General features: G+C 46.8%; 1 protein-coding gene across 1 annotated transcript in view; it reads left to right on the forward strand.

The window, feature by feature from the left end:
- LOC140740275 (adenylate kinase isoenzyme 5-like) overlaps nucleotides 1–22,797 on the forward strand; it is a 115,928-nt gene that overhangs the window by 61,266 nt on the left and 31,865 nt on the right. Inside the window, exon 9 of the mRNA XM_073069404.1 lies at nucleotides 3,000–3,036. Within this exon, the coding sequence (XP_072925505.1) occupies nucleotides 3,000–3,036 (37 nt within the window). The remainder of the gene's footprint in view (nucleotides 1–2,999; nucleotides 3,037–22,797) is intronic.

A 22,797-nucleotide genomic window follows, 5' to 3' on the forward strand; every position in this document is an offset into this window, starting at 1 on the left:
GAAAGGAAGGAGAGAGAATCGGGGATGAGAAAGAAGTAAGGGTGTGGGCAGGAGAAATAGGAAAACAAGGAAAATGAGGGGGAGAGGGATAAAAAAAGAGCAGAAAAAGAGGAAAGTGAGAGAGGCAGAGAAAGTATAGAAAATAGAGAAAGAGGAGTGGAGGAGAGAGGCAGAAAGGGTGTGTGTGTAGGTGTGAATGCGAGCGTGTAGGTGTGTAGTTGTGAGAGTGTTGGTGTGCAAATCTGGGTCTGACAATGTGTTTGAGTGTGAGAGTTCATGTTTGTGTGTGTTTGAGTGTGACAGAATGTGTGGCTGTGAGAGGATGTTTTGTGAGTGTGTGTGTATGTGAGAGTGAAGATGTGTGTGTCTGTGGGTATGAGTGTGTGACTGAGAAGGTTTGTGTGTGTATGTGTGATAGTGAGATAGTGAGAGAATATGTGGGTATGAGAGTGTATGTGTCGAGAGAGAGAGAGAGAGAGAGTGTGTGTGTGTGTGTGTGTGTGTGTGTGTGTGTGTGTGTGTGTGTGTGTGTGTGTGTGTGTGTGTGTGTGTGTGTGTGTGTGTGTGTGTGGCAGATGAGAAAGGAGAGGGTGTTGGAGAGAAGTCAGGAGCTGGTTATATTGGTACCTGACACTGCACTAATTGCTTACAGGCAGCACTCCACAAGGAAAGGGCAGGCAGAATGAATCAGTTCAGAGCTCGGCCCAGCTCCCCCACAGGACTCTCTGCAGTGTGTGAGAGCGACTCTGTGCCTGCTAAAGGAACAGCACCCACCATACGCTGACAATGTTAGGGATGTGTTCAGAGCGTGGAACGGAGTTCCTCTCCCCAGCCTCCACAGCACCTTCCCTCACACCACGCAGACAGCCCTGGCTTTCAGCTCACGTCACAAACTGTCTTGAAGATGAGAGGAGAGGATTTTACGCAATAAGCACAGGACAGCTGCCCTCACACAACGAGACTCACTGCTGGAGGGTGGAGAACGCTGCGGTTCACAGAGGGGTCATTAAAGCGGTGTTCCCAATGTCCGGGCTCGTCTCAGCATGCACAAGAATATCTGCTGATGCTGGAAATCCAAAGCAATTCGCACAAAATCCCGGAGGAACTCAGCGGGTCAGGCAGCATCTGTGGAAATGAGTGAACAGTTGACGTTTTGTGCTGAGACCCTTCTTCAGGACTGGAAAGGAAAGGGGGAGATGCCTGAATTAAAAGGTGGGGGGGGGAGGGAAAGAGGCTGATTGGAAGGTAATAGGTGAAGCCAGGTAGGTGGGAAAGGTCAAGGGCTGGAGTAGGAGAGGAAAGGGGGCAATAGGAGAAAGGGAAGGAGGAGGGGACTCAGGAGGAAATAAGGGAAGAGGATTCAGGGTGGAGTTTTTGTTCACCAGAAAGAGAAATTAATATTTATGCCATCAGGCGGAACATAACGTGTTCCTCAAGGCCGTGGTTCTCAGGATATCAGTTTTACCGGACATTGGTCAACAACGGGCTAGCTTGCCAATGAAGATGTTGTAGTGACCAGCTCTAATCATTCAGACACATGAGCTGAGATTCTACATTCTTCCTCAAGAGGAAACATCTTTGTCACGTGTAAGGTGAGAGGGGAAAGGTTTAGGAGGGGCATGAGGGGCAACTTCTTCACAGTGATGGTGGTGCGTGTATGGAGCGAGTTGCCAGTGGAAGTGGTTGAAGCAGGTACGATAGCAACGTTTAAAAGACACTTCGACAGGTCCGCGGAAAGGGAATGCTTAGAGGGCTATGGATGAGGTGTAGGCAAATGGATGTACAGTGGCTTAAATGGGCTCCCTGGTTGGCATGGATGAACACAGAAGAGTACAGCACAGGGACAGACCCTTCAGCCCACAATGTTGTGCTGGATCAGCTAAAAAGCAAATCAAAAACACCCAAAAACTCATCTCTCCTACCCACACAATGTCCATATCCCTCATTCTTCCTTACATCCATGTTCCTGTCTAAACATCTCTTAAAAGCCTCTAATATATTTGCCTCTGCCACCATACCCGGCAGCTCATTCCAGGCATCCACCACTTGCTGGGTAAAAAACTTACCCCTCACATCCGCATTGACCCTTCCCCCTCATCTTCAATGCATGCCCTCTGTGTGACATTTCAGCCCTAGGGAACAGGTACTCGGTGTCCACTCTACCCGTGCCTCTCACAATCTTGTAAACCCCCATCAGATCTCCCCTCGGCCTCAGATGCTTCAGAGAAACCAGCCCAAGTTCATCTGCCTCTTGTAAAAGCAAATGCTCGCTAAACCAGGCAGCTACTGGTAAAGCTCTCTGCACCCTCTCCGAAGCCTCAACTTCCTTCCTGTAGTGGGGTGACTAGAACTGTACGCGATACTCCAGATGTGGCTTCACCAGAGTTTTATAAAGTTGGACTGAAGGGCCTAACTCTGTGACTCGACATTAAAATACAGTACCTTGGGATCTTACATTTCATTCAAGGCCCCTGTCAATCTTCAAATCTCCAATGGGCACGAGTCTAGCCTGTCCAAACCTCATAAAATAACCAAGCCAGCACAGACTAGATAGGCCAAAGGGCCTTTTACTGTGCTGTAGTGCTCTACGACTCTAACTCATTTGTTTCATGTATCCTCTGAAAGTGTCTTCTGAAATGCTTCCAATGAATTAATATCTTTCCATGAGTAAGGAAATCAATACTGAACACAATGCTTTCATCCCTCTCCTATAGTACAATCAGCCAAATGGCCTCTCTCCCTGAAGTATCATTCTTCATTTGGAATTGCACTCATTACTATGTTTGTTGGGCCTTCAGTGGAGCTCGGATACGTCCGGGGTGATTATGTATTGATGAGTAATGAACAATCTACTGGAAGAACTCAGAGTGTCTAGCAGCATCTGTGGAAAGAAGGAACTGTGGAGTTTCTCCAGCAGATGGCTCGTTGCTCCAGATTTCAGCATCTGCAGCCTCCGTGTCTCCAATTTATTGACGTGTTTCCTCCTCTCTGTTCTGCAGCCTCCGGAAGGTGGACCTACTGAAGATCTACTGTCAGGTCAGTGTTCAAGCACATTCTCAGGACACTCACAGGACCGGTGACTCTGTGCATCAGTCCTACTGGGCTGCACCCTGAAATACCATTAGCATCAAGAACTTGTGTGACCTTTCCTCTGCTTCCAAACGAGCTCTGCCTAGAGACAAGGGAAAACTCTTCCTGGATCATGATTATGAAAGGGTAGCTAGGCAGAATCTGCTTCCTTCAGTAAGCAGGAGGGCTAGGTTTAAGGTGAGAGGCAGAAGACTTAAAGGGTAGTTTCTTGCAGGGGAGGTGCTGGAGTCAGTAGGTTGTTCATATATCAGTTCAGTGATGGGGCAAGTGAAGCTGAGGAAAGTTATCTCTTCTAGTTCAAGAGCCTGATGGTTGAGGGGTAATAACTGTTCCTGAACCTGGTGGTCTGTGTCTTTGAGGCTTCAGTACCTTCTTCCTGATGCCAGCAGCGAGAAGAGAGCATGACCTGGGTGGCAGGTGTCCCTGGTGCTAGATGTTACCTTGACTGTTCTAAAGATCAATGAATTGACAGCATGGGGGTCTTGTACAGAAGCCAGCATTGATCAGTCATATGTGGGGTAAATGTGAGGATTCGACTGGCCTCATGCACCTGTTTTCTTGTGTTCAGTGAGGAGCTGTGGTGGGGTAGAGCTCTGAGCACCTGCAGCTGTTCCTAGTCACATTCTGTACTGAGAGACAGATCATGATGTAAATTGTGCCTTTTGCTTGATCTTGGTTCTCTCGTTCTACCTGAGCCAGCACCTCATACCTGTGTTCCTCCATCATGAATTGAAACAATGAAGAGATCACAAGCCGTCACCTGAATTTAGGGCTGCACGCGACACGAGCAAAGTTCAAAGTTTGAGCTCAGCTGCAGTTGTACAAATGCACAAGTGCTGCCACCTTGTGGTGACGTGGATCACTTTACCTTTATTTTATTTCCCACAATACGCATGTTGGGTGACATTTAGTTTCTTTAATATTTGATATTTCAGCCAGATGTTGGGTTTATGCAAGTCAATATTATGTCCAAATATGCTGGTGTATCCTTCTAAGCTTAGATCAGAATTTGGTATGATATATTAATATTGTAAGGGTTGTAGGATTCTACTGTATGTTCTCTCAATGTTGTCCAAGTCGGCACAATGTAGATGTTTATATTTCTGGACATGCCAGATTACCACCGTATGCAGTTGTAGTCATTCATGAGCACACTTACATAAACACAATTAATTAGTCCTTTGCAACACACACAAGATGCTGGAGGAACTCAGGAGGCCAGGCAGCATCTATAGAAAGTTGAAACAGTCGACAGTTCGGGCCGAGACCCTTCATCAGGACTCATGATGTCTTGATGAAGGGTCTCAACCTGAAACCTCGACTGTTTACTCTTTTCCACAGCCACTGACTGACCTGCCGAGTACCTCCAGCATTTTGTGTGTGTTGCTTTGGATTTCCAGCTTCTGCAGGTTTTCTTGTGTTAATAATTCCTTCTTTCTCTTTCGGAGGTTCCCAACATTTTTTATGCTATGGAGCTTTACCGTTAACCAAGGGGCCCATGGGCCCCCGGTTGGGAGCCCCTAGGACTTAGACAGAGTTCATGATGCAACCTTTCCTCCTTCCCAATCCACTCTAATCAGGGATATACAAGAAGAGCTGATGTTCTCTCTACGATCATTAGGAGGACCACCACACATGTGACAGACTGAGCGAGATTTAATTGCCTCCTCATTTACACAAACTCACATCAGGTGAAACATCTTAATCTGTTAATCCATTTAGATACATATTCTGTTTTCAGATCTTTCTAAATTGTGGTAGATTCTATTCTATGAATAACAGGAATGTAAATATTCCTTTTTGAGTTGATTTACTTGTCTAGCAAGTCTAGGAAGATTAGAAAGCTTTGCTAAAGCAGATGTCTTTATCAGAACAAAATTTTAGGAGGAAAGTATTTTTGTTAAAGCAAATATAAATCGGAATCAGGTTTAATATCATCAGCGTTTGTCACGAAATTTGTTGACTATGCGGCAATACGATGTAATACATGATAGAGAAAAAACTGAATTACTGAATTACAGTAAGCATATAGTAAGTAGTTAAATTAAATTAGTGCAAAATTTAGAAATAAAAAAGTAGTGAGGTAGTGTTCATGGGTTCATTGTCCATTCCAAAATCAGACAGCAGAGGGGAAGAAGCTGTTCCTGAATCACTGAGTGTGTGCCTTCAGGCGACTGTACCTCCTTCCTGATGGTGACATGAGAAAGGCGAATATCCTGGGTGATATGGGTCCTTAATGATGGACACCGCCTTTTTGGGACACCACTCCTTGAAGATGCCTTGGATACTATGGAGACTAGTACTCATGATGGAGCTGACTAACTTTACAACTCTGCAGTTTATTTTGTATTAACAATATGAAGGGTAGTAACTCTTCTTGAACCTGCTGGTGTGGGACGAGGCTCCTTACCTCCTTGCAAATGGCCGCAGTGAGAATAGAGCATGGCCTGGACGGTGGGGGTCGTTGATAATGGATGCTTCTTTTCTTTTGGCAGCGCTCCTTGTAAATGTGCTCAGCGATGGGGAGGGCTTTGCCTGTGATGGACTGCCCTCTGTCCACCACTTACTGTATCTTCCTCTGTTCCTGGGGTAAACCTACCAGAACTCCCCCATCCTAATCAAATACATTGTTTTTGTTCACCTGAACTCTGCACTGGAGCTACAGTGGACCCTTCGCATTTTCTCATAACACAGACAAAGACTCAAGAGAGTCAGAGAAAAGTATAACTCAGATACAGGCCATTCAGCCCATCTAGTTCATGCTGAACCATTACATTTTCCTACCCCCATCGGCCTGCACTGGGACCACTGCCCCCACCCCCCCATAACCCTACCATCTACATACCTTTCCTTTACTGCCAAACTACTCCCTGGTACATGGTTAACTTGAACAAATTACAGAACCAATGCAACCATTCTCCAAGCACAGACCTGACAAGCACTTGTCAGCCTTCACATAGGCTGAAGGATTCCTAGATCTTTTGTACTTAGCGATAGACCACCAGTGATCACCGATCCAGTTCAGTTCCTGCCGCTGCCTGTAAGGAGTTTGTATGTTCTCCCCGTGACTGTGTGGGTTTCCTCCCCATACCAAAGACATAGAGTAGGGGTTAGCGAGGGTTAGCAAACCGTGGGCATGCCCTGTTGGCACGAGAGTGTAGGGATAATTGCGGGCTGCCCAGCACAACCCTTGCTGATCTGATATGATGCAAGCAAAGCATTTCACTGTACGTTTTGATGTACATGTGACAAATAAAGCTAAATTTTATCTTGAATTGTGAAGGAGTCGATTCTTAATCTTCTGTACAAGTCTTCCCATCTCCCACCTTCTTCCCCCTTCCTTTCCAGTCCTGATGAAGGGTCTCAGCCCAAAACACAGACGCTGCCTGAGTTGCTGAGTTCATCTGGCACTTTGTGTGTATTGCTCTGGACTTACAGCATCTGCATAATCTCTTCTGTTCTGTCCTAAACTGACACCATAGGGTCCTTCCCAACTCTTCCAGTCTGACTTCTCCGTGCTTTACCAATTCTCACTCGCCAATTTTCCTTCTCTTCTGCATTCTCTCTAGTCTTCTCCACCGTGTATTCAATGCGTTTCCCTTCCATGCCACCTCTGTCTGCACCTTTCTTCAATTTCCTCCTCATGTTTCAAAACTAAGGCTCAAAGTTCAACGTAAATTGATTATAAAGGTGTGTGTGTGTGTGTCAGCAAATACTACCCTGAGATTCACGGAACAAATACGATAGACTCAGTGAAAAACTGCACACAAAGACTGACAAACTACTAATCAGACAAACTGCACAAATCCGAAAAAAACCCCACAAATAAATAAGTAAACCACATCGAGTCCTTGACGGTGAGTCCAAAGATTGTGTTGGGCAGTGTTGTGGTGAGTGAAGTTGTCCTCGCTGGTTCAGGAGCCTGCCGGTCGTAGGGTTGTAACTGGTGTGGGACCTAAGGTTGACAGAATGCACCTCCTTCCTGATGGTAGTGAGAAGGGGGCCATAGTCTGGAGGGTGAGAGACTTTGACAAAGGATGCTGCTCCTTGAGGCAGTGATCTTTGTAGGTGTGCTCACTGGTGTTTGGAACGCTCAGCCCCAGTCTTGGCTTCCTTTTGTTACACACAAACGGCTGCTTTTAAATCATTTCTCTCTTGAAGCACTCAATTATTCTCTTTCCTCCTCCTTCCACATTTATTGCAATGATGCTGTCACTCAGAGGCCAGTATAACTGTGCGCGCCTTCAATCTTTTGTTTAGTCTCTGACAATTCTTTCACGAGCCTTCCCTTTGTTACATCGCTCTCCTGTAACTCATTCCCTCGTCTCCTTTCTCTGCATCGTCTCAATTTCTTTCAAACGTCTCTTTATTGTTGCACCTTTCTCCTACCTAATCACGGATCATTCATGTGTCCCTGTTTGCATTGTTGGATCTTCCTCCTGCCTGTTCTCCGACACTTCTTTCGTGAGTCTCTCCAGTACTGCACCTGTTTAATCTTACATAATTTATTCATTTTAATATCACTTATTATGTATTCCCTAAGATTTTCTTCCAGCAGCCACGTATCTTTTTGTGTTGACACTTCACCTTATTCCTTATGGCCATGAGATATAGGAGTAGAATTACTCCATTCAGCCCATCGAATCTTGCCCGCCATTCGATCAGGGCTGATTTATTTTCCCTCTCAGCTCCATTCTCCCCTAAACACTGACACCCCTGCAGGCTTGTCACCTCTGCATCTACTACTGGCTACTGTCCTTGAGATAACCAGAGCCCGTGCTTCTTTTGTAAAGCCCTTCACTAATACCTCACGGTTTTTATACGCCCCTCCTAACTTGACCTGTTTCTCCCCATCTTTCTCTGCCATGTGCCTTCTTCACCACCCCGTTGACCTGCGTTGCTACCATCATGGAACTGTCAAGCAGGATCCCGAGGTCTCTGCTGTCAAAACTCCTCATGCACTACAGACGCTCTCCAGCAGCCAGCCCCTGAGATGCATCACCCAGCACCTATCAGTATTAGGCCATAAGGTGTAGGAGCAGAATTAGGCCATTCAGCCCCTCAAATCTGTTCTGTCATCTCACCATGGCTGATCCATTTCTCTCTCAACCCCAATCTCTTGACTTTACCCCGTAACCTTTCACGCCCTGAGTAATAAGTACCTTATAACCTCCAGTGACCTGGCCCAAGCTGCCTGTGGTGATGAATTCCACAGATTCACCACCCTCTGGCTAAAGAAATTCCTCCTCATCTCTGATCTGAATGGATATCCCTGTATTCTGAGACCCTCTGATCCTAGTCTCCCTCCCCCCCCCCCATAGAAAACATTCCTAAGCCGTACTCTTCTATGTTCTAAAGCTACAGAAACAAAACCAGAAAATGTTGGAAACACTCACCAGGTCGGGCAGTATCTGTGAAGAAAGATCCACAAAACATTTCAGGTCTGAGACCCTTCATCACAACTGAAATGTTAACACTGTTTCTCATTCCACAGATGGTGTCTACCGTGTTTATAAGAAGGCTTATGGAATATTTGCTTTTATTAGTCAGGGTACTGCGTTCAAAAGTCAAAAGATTATGTTGCAACTTTATAAAACTCTGGCTAGGTCACATCTGAAGTGTCGCATACAGTTCTGGTTGCCCCACTCTAGGAAGGATGTTGAGGCTTTGGAAAAAGGCAGAAGAGGTTTTACCAGGATGCTGCCTGGTTTAGAGGGCAGGTGCTAACAAGAGAGGCTGGACACACTTGGGTTGTTTTCTCTGGAGCAGCAGAGGCTGAGGGGTGATCTGATAGAGGTTTATAAGATTATAAAGTGGACAGAGAGTATGTTTCCCAGGGTTGATTGAAATGTCTAATACCAGAGGGCGTGCATTGAAGGTGAAAGGGGGATGTGAGGGGTAATTTTTTTTTTACTCAGAGAGTGTTGGATGCCTGGAATGTGCTGCCTGGTATGGTGGTAGAGGCAAATATATTAGAGGCCTTTAGAAGATATTTAGATAGGTACATGAATGTGAGGAAGATGGAGGGGTATGGATATTGTGTAGGTAGGAGGGGTTGGCTTTTGGGTCCTGGATGCATCATAAAAATATAATTGCAAAGAAAGCACTATAGCACCTCTACTTCCTCAGGAGTCTGCAGAGATTCGGCATATTATCAAAAACCTTGCCTAACTTCTATAGATGTGCGGTGGAAAGTGTGCTGACTGGCTGTATTACAGCCTGGTATCGGAACACCAACGCCCTTGATCAGAAAATCCTACAAAAGGCAATGGACTCAGCCCAGTACAACACGTGTGAAGCCCAACCAACCACTGGAGCACATCTACATGAAATATTGCCGTAGAAAAGCAGCATCCATCATCAGAGATCCTCACCACCCAGGCCATGATCTTTTCTCACTGCTCCCATCAGGTAGAAGGTACAAGAGCCTCAGGACTCGCACCACCAGGTTCAGGGACAGTTACTACCCCTCAACCATCAGGCTCCTGAACAAAAGAGAATAATTACACTCCTATTTCTGGTGTTTCCACAACCGATGGTCTCACTTTAAGGACACTTTATCTTGTTATTTCATGCTCTAATTTTTTATTGCTATTTATTTATATTTGCATTTGCACAGTTTGTTGTTCATTGATCCTGTTTACAGTTACTGTTCTATAGGTTTATTTAGAGTGACTGTAGGAAAAAGAATCTCAGGGTTGTTTGTGGTGACATGTATGTACTCTGATAATAAATTTTACTTTGAACTTTGTTTTCAATTTGCTTTTTAGATGAGCTGGCACAACACTGTAGGCTGAAGGGCCTGTTCCTGTGCTGTACTGTTTTATGATCTATTTTCTATGTTCATGAGTCCTGTGACCGTGTGGATTTCTTCCAGTGCTCCACTTTCCTCCCACATTCCAAAAACATATTGGTCAGTGGATTAACTGTTCATTGTAAATTGTCCTGTGATTAGGCTAGGATGACATAGCGGGGTGGGCCGGCTGGTGGTGTTATGGCATCAGTACTGGACTTCAAGGCAAATGGTCCAGAGTTCAAACCCAGCCTGGGCAGCAGCGGTATCTGCATGGAAGAAAGGCCTGGCAATCTACTGCGGACCCTGTGTAGTCCATGAGGTCACAAAGAGTTGGACTCGACTGAACGACTGAACAACAACAAATGCAGCTGGGTTGCTGGATGGTGTGGCCTGTTGGGCCGGAAGGGCCTGTCCTGTGCTGTATCTCTAAAATTAAAATTTCAAAGTACGAGGTAAATGTAATATCAAAGTACGTATATGTCACCACAACCCTGAGATTCATTGTCCTGTGGCCATACTCAGCAAATCTACAGAATAGTAACTATAACAGGATCGATGAAAGATCAACCAGAGTGCAGAAGACAACAAACTGTGCAAATGCAAACATAAATAACGAGGGATCATGAGATAAAGAGTTCTTAAAGTGAGATGATCTATTGTTGGAAGCTCTCAGTGATGGAGCAAGTGTAGTTATCCCCTTTTATTCAAGAGCCTGATGGTTGAGAGGTAGTAACTGATGGTAGACAGCATGGCTTGGGTGGTGGGGATCTTTGATGATGGATGCTCCTTTTCTACGGCAACGTTTCACACAGATGTGCTCAGTGGTTGGGAGGGTTTCACCCATGCTGTGCTGGGCCGAATCCATTCAAAATCATTGGTGTTTCCATATCAGGCCATGATGCAGCCAGTCATTACACTCTCCATGACACAACTACAAAAGTTTGTTGAAGTTTTAGATGTCACGCTGAATCTCCACAGTCTCCTATGGAAGTAGAGGCACTGCTGTGCTTTCTTCACAATTGCACTTACATGCTGGGCCCAGGACAGATCCTCTGAAATAGTAACACCAAGGAATTTAACGTTGCAAATACTCTCCATCTCTGAACCTCCATTGAGGACCCACAGACCTCTGGGTCCCCTCTCCTGAAGTCTATAATCAGTTCCTTGGTCTTGCTGATATCGAGTGAGAGTTTGTTATGGCACCACTCAGCCAGATTTTCAATCTCCCTCCTATATGCTGATTGGTCACCACCTTTGATTTAGCTGGCCCACAACTGTTGTGTCGTCAGCAAACTGGAATATGGCACTGGAGCTGTGCTTAGCCTCACAGTCATAAGTGTGAAGGGAGTAGAGCTGGAGGCTAAGCACACAGCCTTGCGGTGTGCCTGTGCTGATGGAGACGTGGAGGAGATGTTGTTGCCAAACCAAACTAACTGAGGTCAAAAAGGTGAGGAAATCGAGGATCCAATTGTATAAGGGGGTATTGAGGCCGAGGTTTTGAAGCTTGTTGATAGTTTTGAGGGGACAATGGTACTGAATGCTGAGCTGTAGTCAATAAAGAGCGTCTTGATGACACCTTTGCTATCCAGATGCTCAAGATGAAACGTATATTCGAGGAATGTAATGCAGATGTGGCAGAAACCGCCCTCACACCACTCAGTGTCCCATCAACAACAGAGGCAGGGTACCTGTGACAAGCCTGTTCTAGCTGAACTCAAGGGGGGAAGAAACCACATCTGTGGGGAGGGGTAGCCCAATGCTGAAGAATCTGCCTGCTTTAAAACTGAGGGATGGGGTCAACCCCTTGTGCCGATTCTATGGTTACACACCTCACAAAATCAGACCAATTCTCATCATTTCTGCTCACACACCTCATTCATTCCACTCCTAATTTACCCTGAACCACATTAAATCTACCCTCAACTCACACCGGATTCATACTCAACTCTGGGTTTGGACTCCATTCCAGACTTAGTCCACTCCAGATTTACAATACTCTGTAGTTACTCCATCCCAGATTTACTGTATTCTGGATTTGTGCTCCACTCCAGATTTACAGCACTCCTGAAAATATATCACCCTGTCTATCATCTTATAGGCCTCCTCGGTCCACCTCTCGCCTTCTCCTCTCTTTGCTGGCCGTCTCACCTCTCTACCCTCAGTCTGGATCAGGGTTTCAACCCAAAACTTCAGCAAGTTCTTTGCTCCCACTGAGGCTGCTCGACCTGCTGAGACGGTGTGTAGCTTCACATTCCAGCATCCACAGTCCCTTGTGTCTCCTCGTTTGGGATTTACTCCACGGGTTTCTCACTACTCCCAAAAACCCCACTCTCGATTTCTTCCATTCACTCCACTCCCAGTTTAGGGTATTCACTGACCCCAGAGGAAGGGACACTGCACGATGGCAAACATGGAGGTGGTGTTGAGTGCCTCCCCTTTTCAGAAAGCAATGTCAGGCAGCACTGAGGGAGTGTGGCACAGTCAGAAGTGCCAAATGTCTGATAAACCATCACTGAACTCTGGCAACGAGGCGCACATTCAATCTGTGCAGAGCGAGAATATCAGAGCTCTGCTCTGATAATCAGCTGGAGAGTTCCTCCTGATTAATAGAAGCTCATATCCTACTGTTATGTTTGTAACTTCAAAAGATTAAACTAATTCAAAGGAAGATATGGGAGTCCAAAATGTGAGTCTAACTTTGTGTTTACTTTAAGCGAGGTGTGCACATATCACGTGGTAGTGTAATAATGTATACAATTCACATTTTTACATATAACCCATAATAAGACCAAAAGTCCATAAGATATAGGAGCAGATTTGGGCCATCGAGTCTGCTCCACCATTTTGTTATAGCTGACCCAATCTCCTGCCTTCTCCCTCTATCCCTTCATGCCCTGACCAATCAAGAATCCATTAACCTCTGCCTTAAATACACCCAATGACTTGGCCTCCACAGCCACCTCTGGCAATGAATCCCACAGATTCACCACTCTCCGGCTAAAGAAATTCCTCTTCATCTCCGCTCTAAAAGGACGCCCCTCTAAGTCTGAGGTGACACCCTCTGGTCTTAGACGCCCCCATTATGGGAAACATCCTCACAACATCTGCTCCACTGAAGCCTTTCAACATTCAATAGATTTCAATGAGGTCACCCCTCATTCTTCTGAATTCCAGTGAGTACAGACCCAGAGCCATCAAATGCTCCTCATATGACAAGCCTTTCAATCCAGGAATCTTTTTTGTGAACATCCTTTGAACCAAAATAATGAATTATTTAAATGAACAAGAATGCTTAATCAAACAACATATCTACAAGATTATTCAAATATTACTGAAGTATTAAATAGACAACACCTACAACAAAGACCCCACTGATCATTTCCTCATTGCTGCCCATCAGATCTGGCTGTGCACCAAACAGCAGCTGTTCCCAATGAAACAACGGCAGGCTAATCCTCCAAATATAATTGATAGTCTGTAAAACTCGTTGAGATGCCTTTGGGGGTCATCAAGAGGCAAAACGTTTTGCTCTTTTAATAAATCTTGGTCTTCAGCAACGACAAAAGACTTGCTACTGGCAAGACCCTCTCAGTGCATCTCCCGCATCCCAGATGAGAACAGTAAAGGTTTGGGCCCAGTGTGTGGCCAAGAATCTGAGGGATGACGTCAAAGGGCATAAAAAAGGGCTTTGGCTTTTGGATGAAAGGCAACAGCGGGTGTCCTACTGAAATCAAATATTCTACCCTTTTGTGTCTCTCCGCTGCTGACCGCGTCTTGTATGAACCCTAATGTTAGCTCAGTGTGAGCCGAGTTGAACACATAATCTGTGAGATGGGATGCAAGAGGTGCCTGTTGTTCCTGAGCCTGGCACTAGCTCAGAGGCTGCAGGCTGGAAGCTGGAATTACAAAACTGCGTGTTTGATTACTAAGAAGCAGAAAGGCCAGGAGAATTAAACTCTGTAAAGCGGAGAGAGTCCTCTCTGTGTACACCTCAACTGCTTCCTTTGGATGTACCACTCGATGGCCTCTTTGTCCCCTCTAGTTCTCCAAAGTCCCTTCTTAAACTCCCTCCTGACTCTCCCAAGCCCTGTCTGATCCTTGCTTCTCAAGCCTTACGTAAGCTTCTTTCTTCCTTTTGACGAGACGTTCCATATCGCTTGTCAATCACAGTTCCTTCACCCCACCTCAATGGCACAAACCTACCCAGAAAACTCATGCATGTGCTCCCTAAACAACCTCCACATTCTTCTTGTGCATTTCCATGAGTACACCAGTTCCCAATTTTCATTCCCAAGTTCCTGCCAAATAGAATCATATTTTGCTCTCCCACAATTAAATATTTTCCCCGACTGTCTGCTCCTGTCCCTCCTCAAGGTTATGGTAAAGCTTGGAGAGTTGTGGTCACTGTCTCCGAGTGAAAAATCTGTAACCTGCCCAGATTCATTGCCTAGTACCAGATCTAGTCTGAAATCCTTCCTGGACACACCTAGCAAATTCCATTGCATCTAAATCTTGCTCCAAAATCTAAGTGTAAAATCACAACAGCTGCTCAATCGTGACACCAGTTCTGGGGTGATGTAGCACCGTTGGAGGTGGTGTTTTTAGGATACCACAGTAAACAGAAATCCAGCTCCTCTTTCTTCTGCGTTTCAGCTTTTTTATTTAAACCATGCTGAAACTCTCATAGAGGTTGTCATTTTATTGGCTGATTGACAGCTGCCAGTCACTAGAGCCTAAATATTGTAGCCAGTGGTCCCAATGAGTATAGTCATAGAAAAGTACAATACAGAAACAGACCCTTCTGCCCATCTAGTTCATGCCAAACCACCTACTCCCAATGACCTGCACTGGACCATAGCCCTCCATACCTCTACCATCCAAGTACCTATACAAACTTCTCTGAAACATTGAAGTTGAACTTGCATTCACCAGTTCTGCTGGCAGCTTCTTCAACACTCCCGCCAGCCTCTGAGTGAAGACGTTTCCCTCATGTTCCCTTAAACTTTTCACCTTTCACCCTTAACCTGTGACCTCAGGTTGTAGTCCCGCCCAACTCCAATGGAAAAAGCCTGCTTGCACTTACACTATCTATACCCCTCATAATTTTGTATTCCTCTATCAAATCTCCTCTCAATCTTCATTCCAAGGAATAAAGTCCTAACCTATTCAATCTTTCATTGTAACTCAGGTCCTCCAGACCCGGCAACAAACCTTGTAAATTTTCTCTGCGCTCTTTCAACCTTACTTACATCTTTCCTGTAGGTAGGTGACCAAAACTGACACATATTACACCAAGTTAGGCCTCACCAACGTCGTATACAGCTTCAACAGAACACCCCATCTCCTGTACTCAGTCCTTGCATTTTGCTTTATTTATTATCTGTCAGGAACCCGTGATCCTGTGCCTCACAAATAACGAGGACTTTCTGGAAGGGCTGGCAGCAGAAGATCACACAACTGGACATGATCCAGCACTCTTCGTGACCCCTTTCCCAAATCCTGCTGCCTTTTGATGTCAGTCCAATTAGAGTCATTATCACCCAGTAAATTCAATACTTAATCAAATTAAATATTTAAATCAGTTAACATTTCCATCAATCAAGAAATAAATCGTATCTTTTAACTTAATATTATAAGTCTTTAACAGAACACTGCGAAAATAACTGAAGGCAGAAACAGAAATTGCATAAACATTTTTAGAATTGTTTTTAAATGAATTTTAAAATAGCTTATGGAATAACAATTTACACATAGAGTATAAAATTAGTTTTTATGGGGCCAATTGCTAATTGGTTTATTTTAATTTTGCATTAAAATCTCATTTACAGCCCAAGCAATAGAACATATCGCCAGTGGAATATTTCATAATGACATCACATCATAAACACCCAAAGTTCTCATCAGTCTGCTGGCTTTGCGGAACAGCCCAAACTGGCAGATCTTGCAGACTACTTCATGTTATCAATCCCCCAAAACATTTTAAATTTGTTTTTCATTATGTCACAAGGAGGAGTACTGGGCACCCTGTGGGACTCAGGTCAATGAGGTCCTGGGGAGACACTCCAGTGTGGGCCCTGTGATGCTGAGGGTCGATGGGGAATGGTGAGTCTCAGGGACAGTGTGGGTCCTGTGATGCTGAGGGTCGATGGGGAATGGTGAGTCTCAGGGACAGTGTGGGTCCTGTGATGCTGAGGGTGGATGGGGAATGGTGAGTCTCAGGGACAGTGTGGGTCCTGTGATGCTGAGGGTGGATGGGGAATGGTGAGTCTCAGGGACAGTGTGGGTCCTGTGATGCTGAGGGTGGATGGGGAATGGTGAGTCTCAGGGACAGTGTGGGCCCTGTGATGCTGAGGGTCGATGTGAATGGTGAGTCTCAGGGACAGTGTGGGTCCTGTGATGCTGAGGGTGGATGGGGAATGGTGAGTCTCAAGGACAGTGTGGGTCCTGTGAGGCTGAGGGTCGATGTGAATGGTGAGTCTCAGGGACAGTGTGGGTCCTGTGATGCTGAGGGTGGATGTGGAATGGTGAGTCTCAGGGACAGTGTGGGTCCTGTGAGGCTGAGGGTCGATGGGGAATGGTGAGTCTCAGGGACAGTATGGGTCCTGTGATGCTGAGGGTCGATGGGGAATGGCGAGTCTCAGGGACAGTGTGGGTCCTGTGATGCTGAGGGTCGATGGGGAATGGTGAGTCTCAGGGACAGTGTGGGTCCTGTGATGCTGAGGGTCGATGGGGAATGGTGAGTCTCAGGGACAGTGTGGGTCCTGTGATGCTGAGGGTCGATGGGGAATGGTGAGTCTCAGGGACAGTGTGGGTCCTGTGATGCTGAGGGTCGATGGGGAATGGTGAGTCTCAGGGACAGTGTGGGTCCTGTGATGCTGAGGGTCGATGGGGAATGGTGAGTCTCAGGGACAGTGTGGGTCCTGTGATGCTGAGGGTGGATGTGGAATGGTGAGTCTCAGGGACAGTGTGGGTCCTGTGATGCTGAGGGTCGATGGGGAATGGTGAGTCTCAGGGACAGTGTGGGTCCTGTGATGCTGAGGGTCGATGGGGAATGGTGAGTCTCAGGGACAGTGTGGGTCCTGTGATGCTGAGGGTCAATGGGGAATGGTGAGTCTCAGGGACAGTGTGGGTCCTGTGATACTGAGGGTCGATGGGGAATGGCGAGTCTCAGGGACAGTATGGGTCCTGTGATGCTGAGGGTCGATGGGGAATGGCGAGTCTCAGGGACAGTGTGGGTCCTGTGATGCTGAGGGTCGATGTGAATGGTGAGTCTCAGGGACAGTGTGGGTCCTGTGATACTGAGGGTCGATGGGGAATGGCGAGTCTCAGGGACAGTATGGGTCCTGTGATGCTGAGGGTCGATGGGGAATGGCGAGTCTCAGGGACAGTGTGGGTCCTGTGATGCTGAGGGTCGATGTGAATGGTGAGTCTCAGGGACAGTGTGGGTCCTGTGATACTGAGGGTCGATGGGGAATGGCGAGTCTCAGGGACAGTATGGGTCCTGTGATGCTGAGGGTCGATGGGGAATGGCGAGTCTCAGGGACAGTGTGGGTCCTGTGATGCTGAGGGTCGATGGGGAATGGCGAGTCTCAGGGACAGTATGGGTCCTGTGATGCTGAGGGTTGATGGGGAATGGCGAGTCTCAGGGACAGTGTGGGTCCTGTGATGCTGAGGGTGGATGGGGAATGGTGAGTCTCAGGGACAGTGTGGGTCCTGTGATGCTGAGGGTCAATGGGGAATGGTGAGTCTCAGGGACAGTGTGGGTCCTGTGATGCTGAGGGTGGATGTGGAATGGTGAGTCTCAGGGACAGTGTGGGCCCTGTGATGCTGAGGGTCGATGGGGAATGGTGAGTCTCAGGGACAGTGTGGGTCCTGTGATGCTGAGGGTGGATGGGGAATGGTGAGTCTCAGGGACAGTGTGGGTCCTGTGATGCTGAGGGTCGATGGGGAATGGCGAGTCTCAGGGACAGTGTGGGTCCTGTGATGCTGAGGGTCGATGGGGAATGGCGAGTCTCAGGGACAGTGTGGGTCCTGTGATGCTGAGGGTGGATGGGGAATGGTGAGTCTCAGGGACAGTGTGGGTCCTGTGATGCTGAGGGTGGATGTGGAATGGTGAGTCTCAAGGACAGTGTGGGTCCTGTGATGCTGAGGGTCGATGGGGAATGGTGAGTCTCAGGGACAGTGTGGGTCCTGTGATGCTGAGGGTGGATGGGGAATGGTGAGTCTCAGGGACAGTGTGGGTCCTGTGATGCTGAGGGTCGATGGGGAATGGTGAGTCTCAGGGACAGTGTGGGTCCTGTGATGCTGAGGGTCGATGGGGAATGGTGAGTCTCAGGGACAGTGTGGGTCCTGTGATGCTGAGGGTCGATGGGGAATGGTGAATCTCAGGGACAGTGTGGGTCCTGTGATGCTGAGGGTCGATGGGGAATGGTGAGTCTCAGGGACAGTGTGGGTCCTGTGATGCTGAGGGTCGATGGGGAATGGTGAGTCTCAGGGACAGTGTGGGTCCTGTGATGCTGAGGGTCGATGGGGAATGGTGAGTCTCAGGGACAGTGTGGGTCCTGTGATGCTGAGGGTCGATGGGGAATGGTGAATCTCAGGGACAGTGTGGGTCCTGATGCTGAGGGTCGATGGGGAATGGTGAATCTCAGGGACAGTGTGGGTCCTGTGATGCTGAGGGTCGATGGGGAATGGTGAGTCTCAGGGACAGTGTGGGTCCTGTGATGCTGAGGGTGGATGTGGAATGGTGAGTCTCAGGGACAGTGTGGGTCCTGTGATGCTGAGGTTCGATGGGGAATGGTGAGTCTCAGGGACAGTGTGGGTCCTGTGATGCTGAGGGTCGATGGGGAATGGTGAGTCTCAGGGACAGTGTGGGTCCTGTGATGCTGAGGGTGGATGTGGAATGGTGAGTCTCAGGGACAGTGTGGGTCCTGTGATGCTGAGGGTCGATGGGGAATGGTGAGTCTCAGGGACAGTGTGGGTCCTGTGATGCTGACGGTGGATGGGGAATGGTGAGTCTCAGGGACAGTGTGGGTCCTGTGATGCTGAGGGTCAATGGGGAATGGTGAGTCTCAGGGACAGTGTGGGTCCTGTGATGCTGAGGGTGGATGTGGAATGGTGAGTCTCAGGGACAGTGTGGGTCCTGTGATGCTGAGGGTCGATGTGGAATGGTGAGTCTCAGGGACAGTGTGGGTCCTGTGAGGCTGAGGTCGATGTGAATGGTGAGTCTCAGGGTCTTGTATTTCTTTTGCATTCTCTGTCACTGCAACGTCAGAATATTCTTTCCCTTTCTGATGTTACAGTGTCTCTCAAACTTCACGTTATCATTATCACAGGTCAGTCATCACAGGTGGTGCACTTTGTGACATCATCGGTCAAGGTGAGATCAGCAATATTCGGGCATTGTTGGGTCTGGCGATTCTACGTGAATACCCTACTGAGATATCATTGTTCAGGACACCAGGCACACTTAGTGTTGAGGAGAACAAGTTCAAGGGATGAGGCAAGTCAGGAGAGGACCTAAGACTGTGGGGAAAGAACAACACTCTGAAAGATTTGCGCTGGGCATCGATTCCCACACTGTACGAATCTGGAGGCAGAAAGGGTCAAACAACAGAAGTGAAAACTGGAAGGAAGAAATAGAGAGTTCCTTTGATTGCACAGAAGTGTCAATAGCAAGGCCAACTACCAGAGTCCATAATTTTAAGGCGATTGGAGGGAAGTGTAGGGAGGATGTCAGCAGAAAGTTTTTTTTTCTTCACAGAGAATGGTGAGTATGTGGAATGCCTTGCCTGGGTGGTGGTAGGGGCAGATATCAAGGATGTAATGTCAAGGCAGACCGCACTTGTATTGTGAGTAGTTTGGGCTCCTTATCTAAAAAAAAAGTGCAGGCATTGGAGAGGGTCCAGAGGAAGTTCACAAAGATTAATTTGGGGAATGAAAGTGTTAATGTATAAGGACCATTTGACTTTCGCTGGAGTTTAGAAGAATGGCGGGGAATCTCAAAGAAACCTATTGAATATTGAAAGGCCCAAAAAGAGTGGACATGGAGAGGATGTTTCCCATAGTGTGGGGATCTAGGACCAGGGGGGACAGCCTCAGTATAGAGGGACATCCATTTAGATTGGAGATTTCTTCAGCCAGAAGGTGGTGAATCTATAGAATTCATTGCCACAGATGGCTGTGGAGGCCAAGTCATTGGGTATATTTTGAGCGGAGGTTGATAGGCTCTTGATAAGTCAGGGTGTCAAAGGTTATGGGGCAAAAGCAGGAGAATGAGGTTGTGAGGGATGATGAATCAGCCATGATGGAATGACAGAGCAGAATCGACGGGCTGAATGGTCCAATTCTGCTCCTATGTCTTATATATTAGGGACATTTAAGAAACTCTTTGATGGGCACATGGATGATAGAGAAATGATGGGCTACGCAGGAAGGAAAGGATAGATTAATCTTAGAGTAGGTTAAAAGATCAGCACAATATTATGGGCCAAAGGGACTCAGCTGTACTGTTCTAAATTCTACGTCCTCTGTTGTAAATCTTGACCAATCATATTTGTCGTTGAGAAGCTGGTGGTGAGGCACCTATAGAAATCACCGCAGTCCATATGCAGCAGGTGTTTCTGTAGATAACCAAGTCAGGAGTTCATGTAGCTCAAGCCAAAACTGATTAAGGATTGATTTTTATATTCCCAAGTTGGGACAGTTTAGGAACTAGAATGAAGCTTGTCAAAAGTGGGTAGAAGCTTGTCATGGTTTAACTGAAATCTATCAAATGGTGAAAAGCCTCGAGAGAGCAGATGTGGAGCGGATGTTTCCTATGGTGTGGGACTCTAAGATCAGAGGACATAGCTTCAGAACAGAGTGATGTCCTTTTAGAATGGAGATGAGGAGGAATTTCTTTAGCCAGAGAGTGGTGAATCTGTGGAATTTGTTGCACAGGTGGCTGTGGAGGTCCGGTCATTGGTTATATTTAAGGCAGAAGCTGACAGATTCTTGGATAGTCATGGATTGAAGGAATACTGGGAGAAGGAAGAAGATTTGGGCTGAGATGGAAAATGGATCAGCCATGATGAAATGGTGGAGTAGTCTCAATGGGCCAAATGGCCTAATTCTGCTCCTATATCTTACGGTCTTCTGGTCTAAAAAGGCGCTGGCTGTCCACTTTATCTAAACCCTTTTTAATCTTATACACCTCATCAAGTCACCTCTTTATCCTCCTTTGCTCCAAAGAAAAAAAGGCATTGCTCGCTGAACCTATCCTCATAGGACATAATTCACATCGCGTCCTGGTAGATCTCCACTGCACCCTCTCTAAAGCTTCCATGCGGAGGTTGATCAGTGGCAAGTGATATTTCCCTCTGGTAAGAGGCATGAAATGACCGAAAAGGGAGAAACTAATCACCTACCCTTGTAGTCAATGGCATCTCTGTTGTCAACACCTCCTTTGTCTGTGGTCACCACAGGCCAGAAGTGTAATTGCATGGACTAAATAAATGCCATGATTACTAAGAGGAGTCAGAGGCTGGGTGTCCTGCAGTGAATGACTCACTGAAACATTTGCACCATCCACAGGGCACGGTGAGTACAGCCCAGAAATCTGACACAACCAGGACAAAGCAATCTGCTTGATTCACCACTGCAAATGGTCAGTTCCTCCAACTCTGTGGCTGCAACGTGTAACATCGCCGCACCTGACACTGACAGCATTTCGTAATTCTGGATCTTCAGACATCTAAGACATAGGAGTAGAACTAGGCTGTTCAGCCCATCCAGACAAACATTGGAATGCCACTTAGACCATCAGACTGTAAAATATAGGAGCAGGATTAGGCCATTTGGCCCATCGAGTCTGCTCTGCCATTTTAGCATGGCCGATGTAATTTTCCTCTCAGCCCCAATCTCCTGCCTCCTCCCCGTAACCTCTCATGCCGTGACCAGTCAACAATCTATCAACTTCTGCCTAAAATATCCATAAAGATTTGGCCTCCACGGCTGCCTGGAACATTAGGGATACTTAATGTACTCATAGATAGGCACATGGACGAAAGAAAAATTGAGAGTTATGGGGTATGTAGGAGTGAAGCGTTAGATTGATTGTGGGGCAGGTTAAAAGGCCGGTACAATATTGTGCGCTGAAGATCATCTAATTCTCATTGCATGGGTTTCTCTAATTGCTGAGGACTCATGAGTTGAAAATCATGCATCGTACTCATCTGTGAACTTACAATAAAGGAATGGGCATTAAAAACACAATGGACAATGGTTGGGCCAGGGAAACTGCCCCGACAAACTTCAGCAGTGATGGCTCAGGATGAGAAGAACTGACGTCCAGCATCCATCATGGACCCCTTTGTGCGTGGTCTGACCTTTCCTCTTCACTCCCACTCTGTTCAGCTTCACCAGCCCTCCTTGAGACCAGCCATCCAAATGTCAAGGGCTATCAAGCTCAGTCAGATTGGATTTGCCCCGTTCTCTGTGGGCAGGGCATTTCTGGGCAATCAGTGGCCATGTTGCACTTGGTAGAGCATTGCCTAGTTCAGAGCCTAGATCTTCAGCACTATAGCCCAAAGAAGCAATGGTTGTATTATCTCCAGAGACAGGAGAGGAAAATGGGTAATATCAGTTTGCATTAGATGGTATAATGTGTACTACTCTGCCACATTGTCCAGCCCCGAGAGTGAGAGACATATTTGGTCTTTGCTGCCCTCTCTCCCACCGTTCCTCAATGTCACAGTGGCTTCGATGTGGTCCAGCCTGTGTAGGTGGGATGCCCAGGACTCCCACTGTTAAGTCACAATGGCAGGATGACCAGTAAAGAAACAAGGGAAACAAAAGGCAAAGCAGCAGCATACTACAGGGTCAGACTCATCACTAAACTTTAACACACTGTCTAACATTAGTAATTGAGA

This window comes from Hemitrygon akajei, chromosome 16 (assembly GCF_048418815.1).
Source record: "Hemitrygon akajei chromosome 16, sHemAka1.3, whole genome shotgun sequence".
Classification (NCBI taxonomy): domain Eukaryota; kingdom Metazoa; phylum Chordata; class Chondrichthyes; order Myliobatiformes; family Dasyatidae; genus Hemitrygon; species Hemitrygon akajei.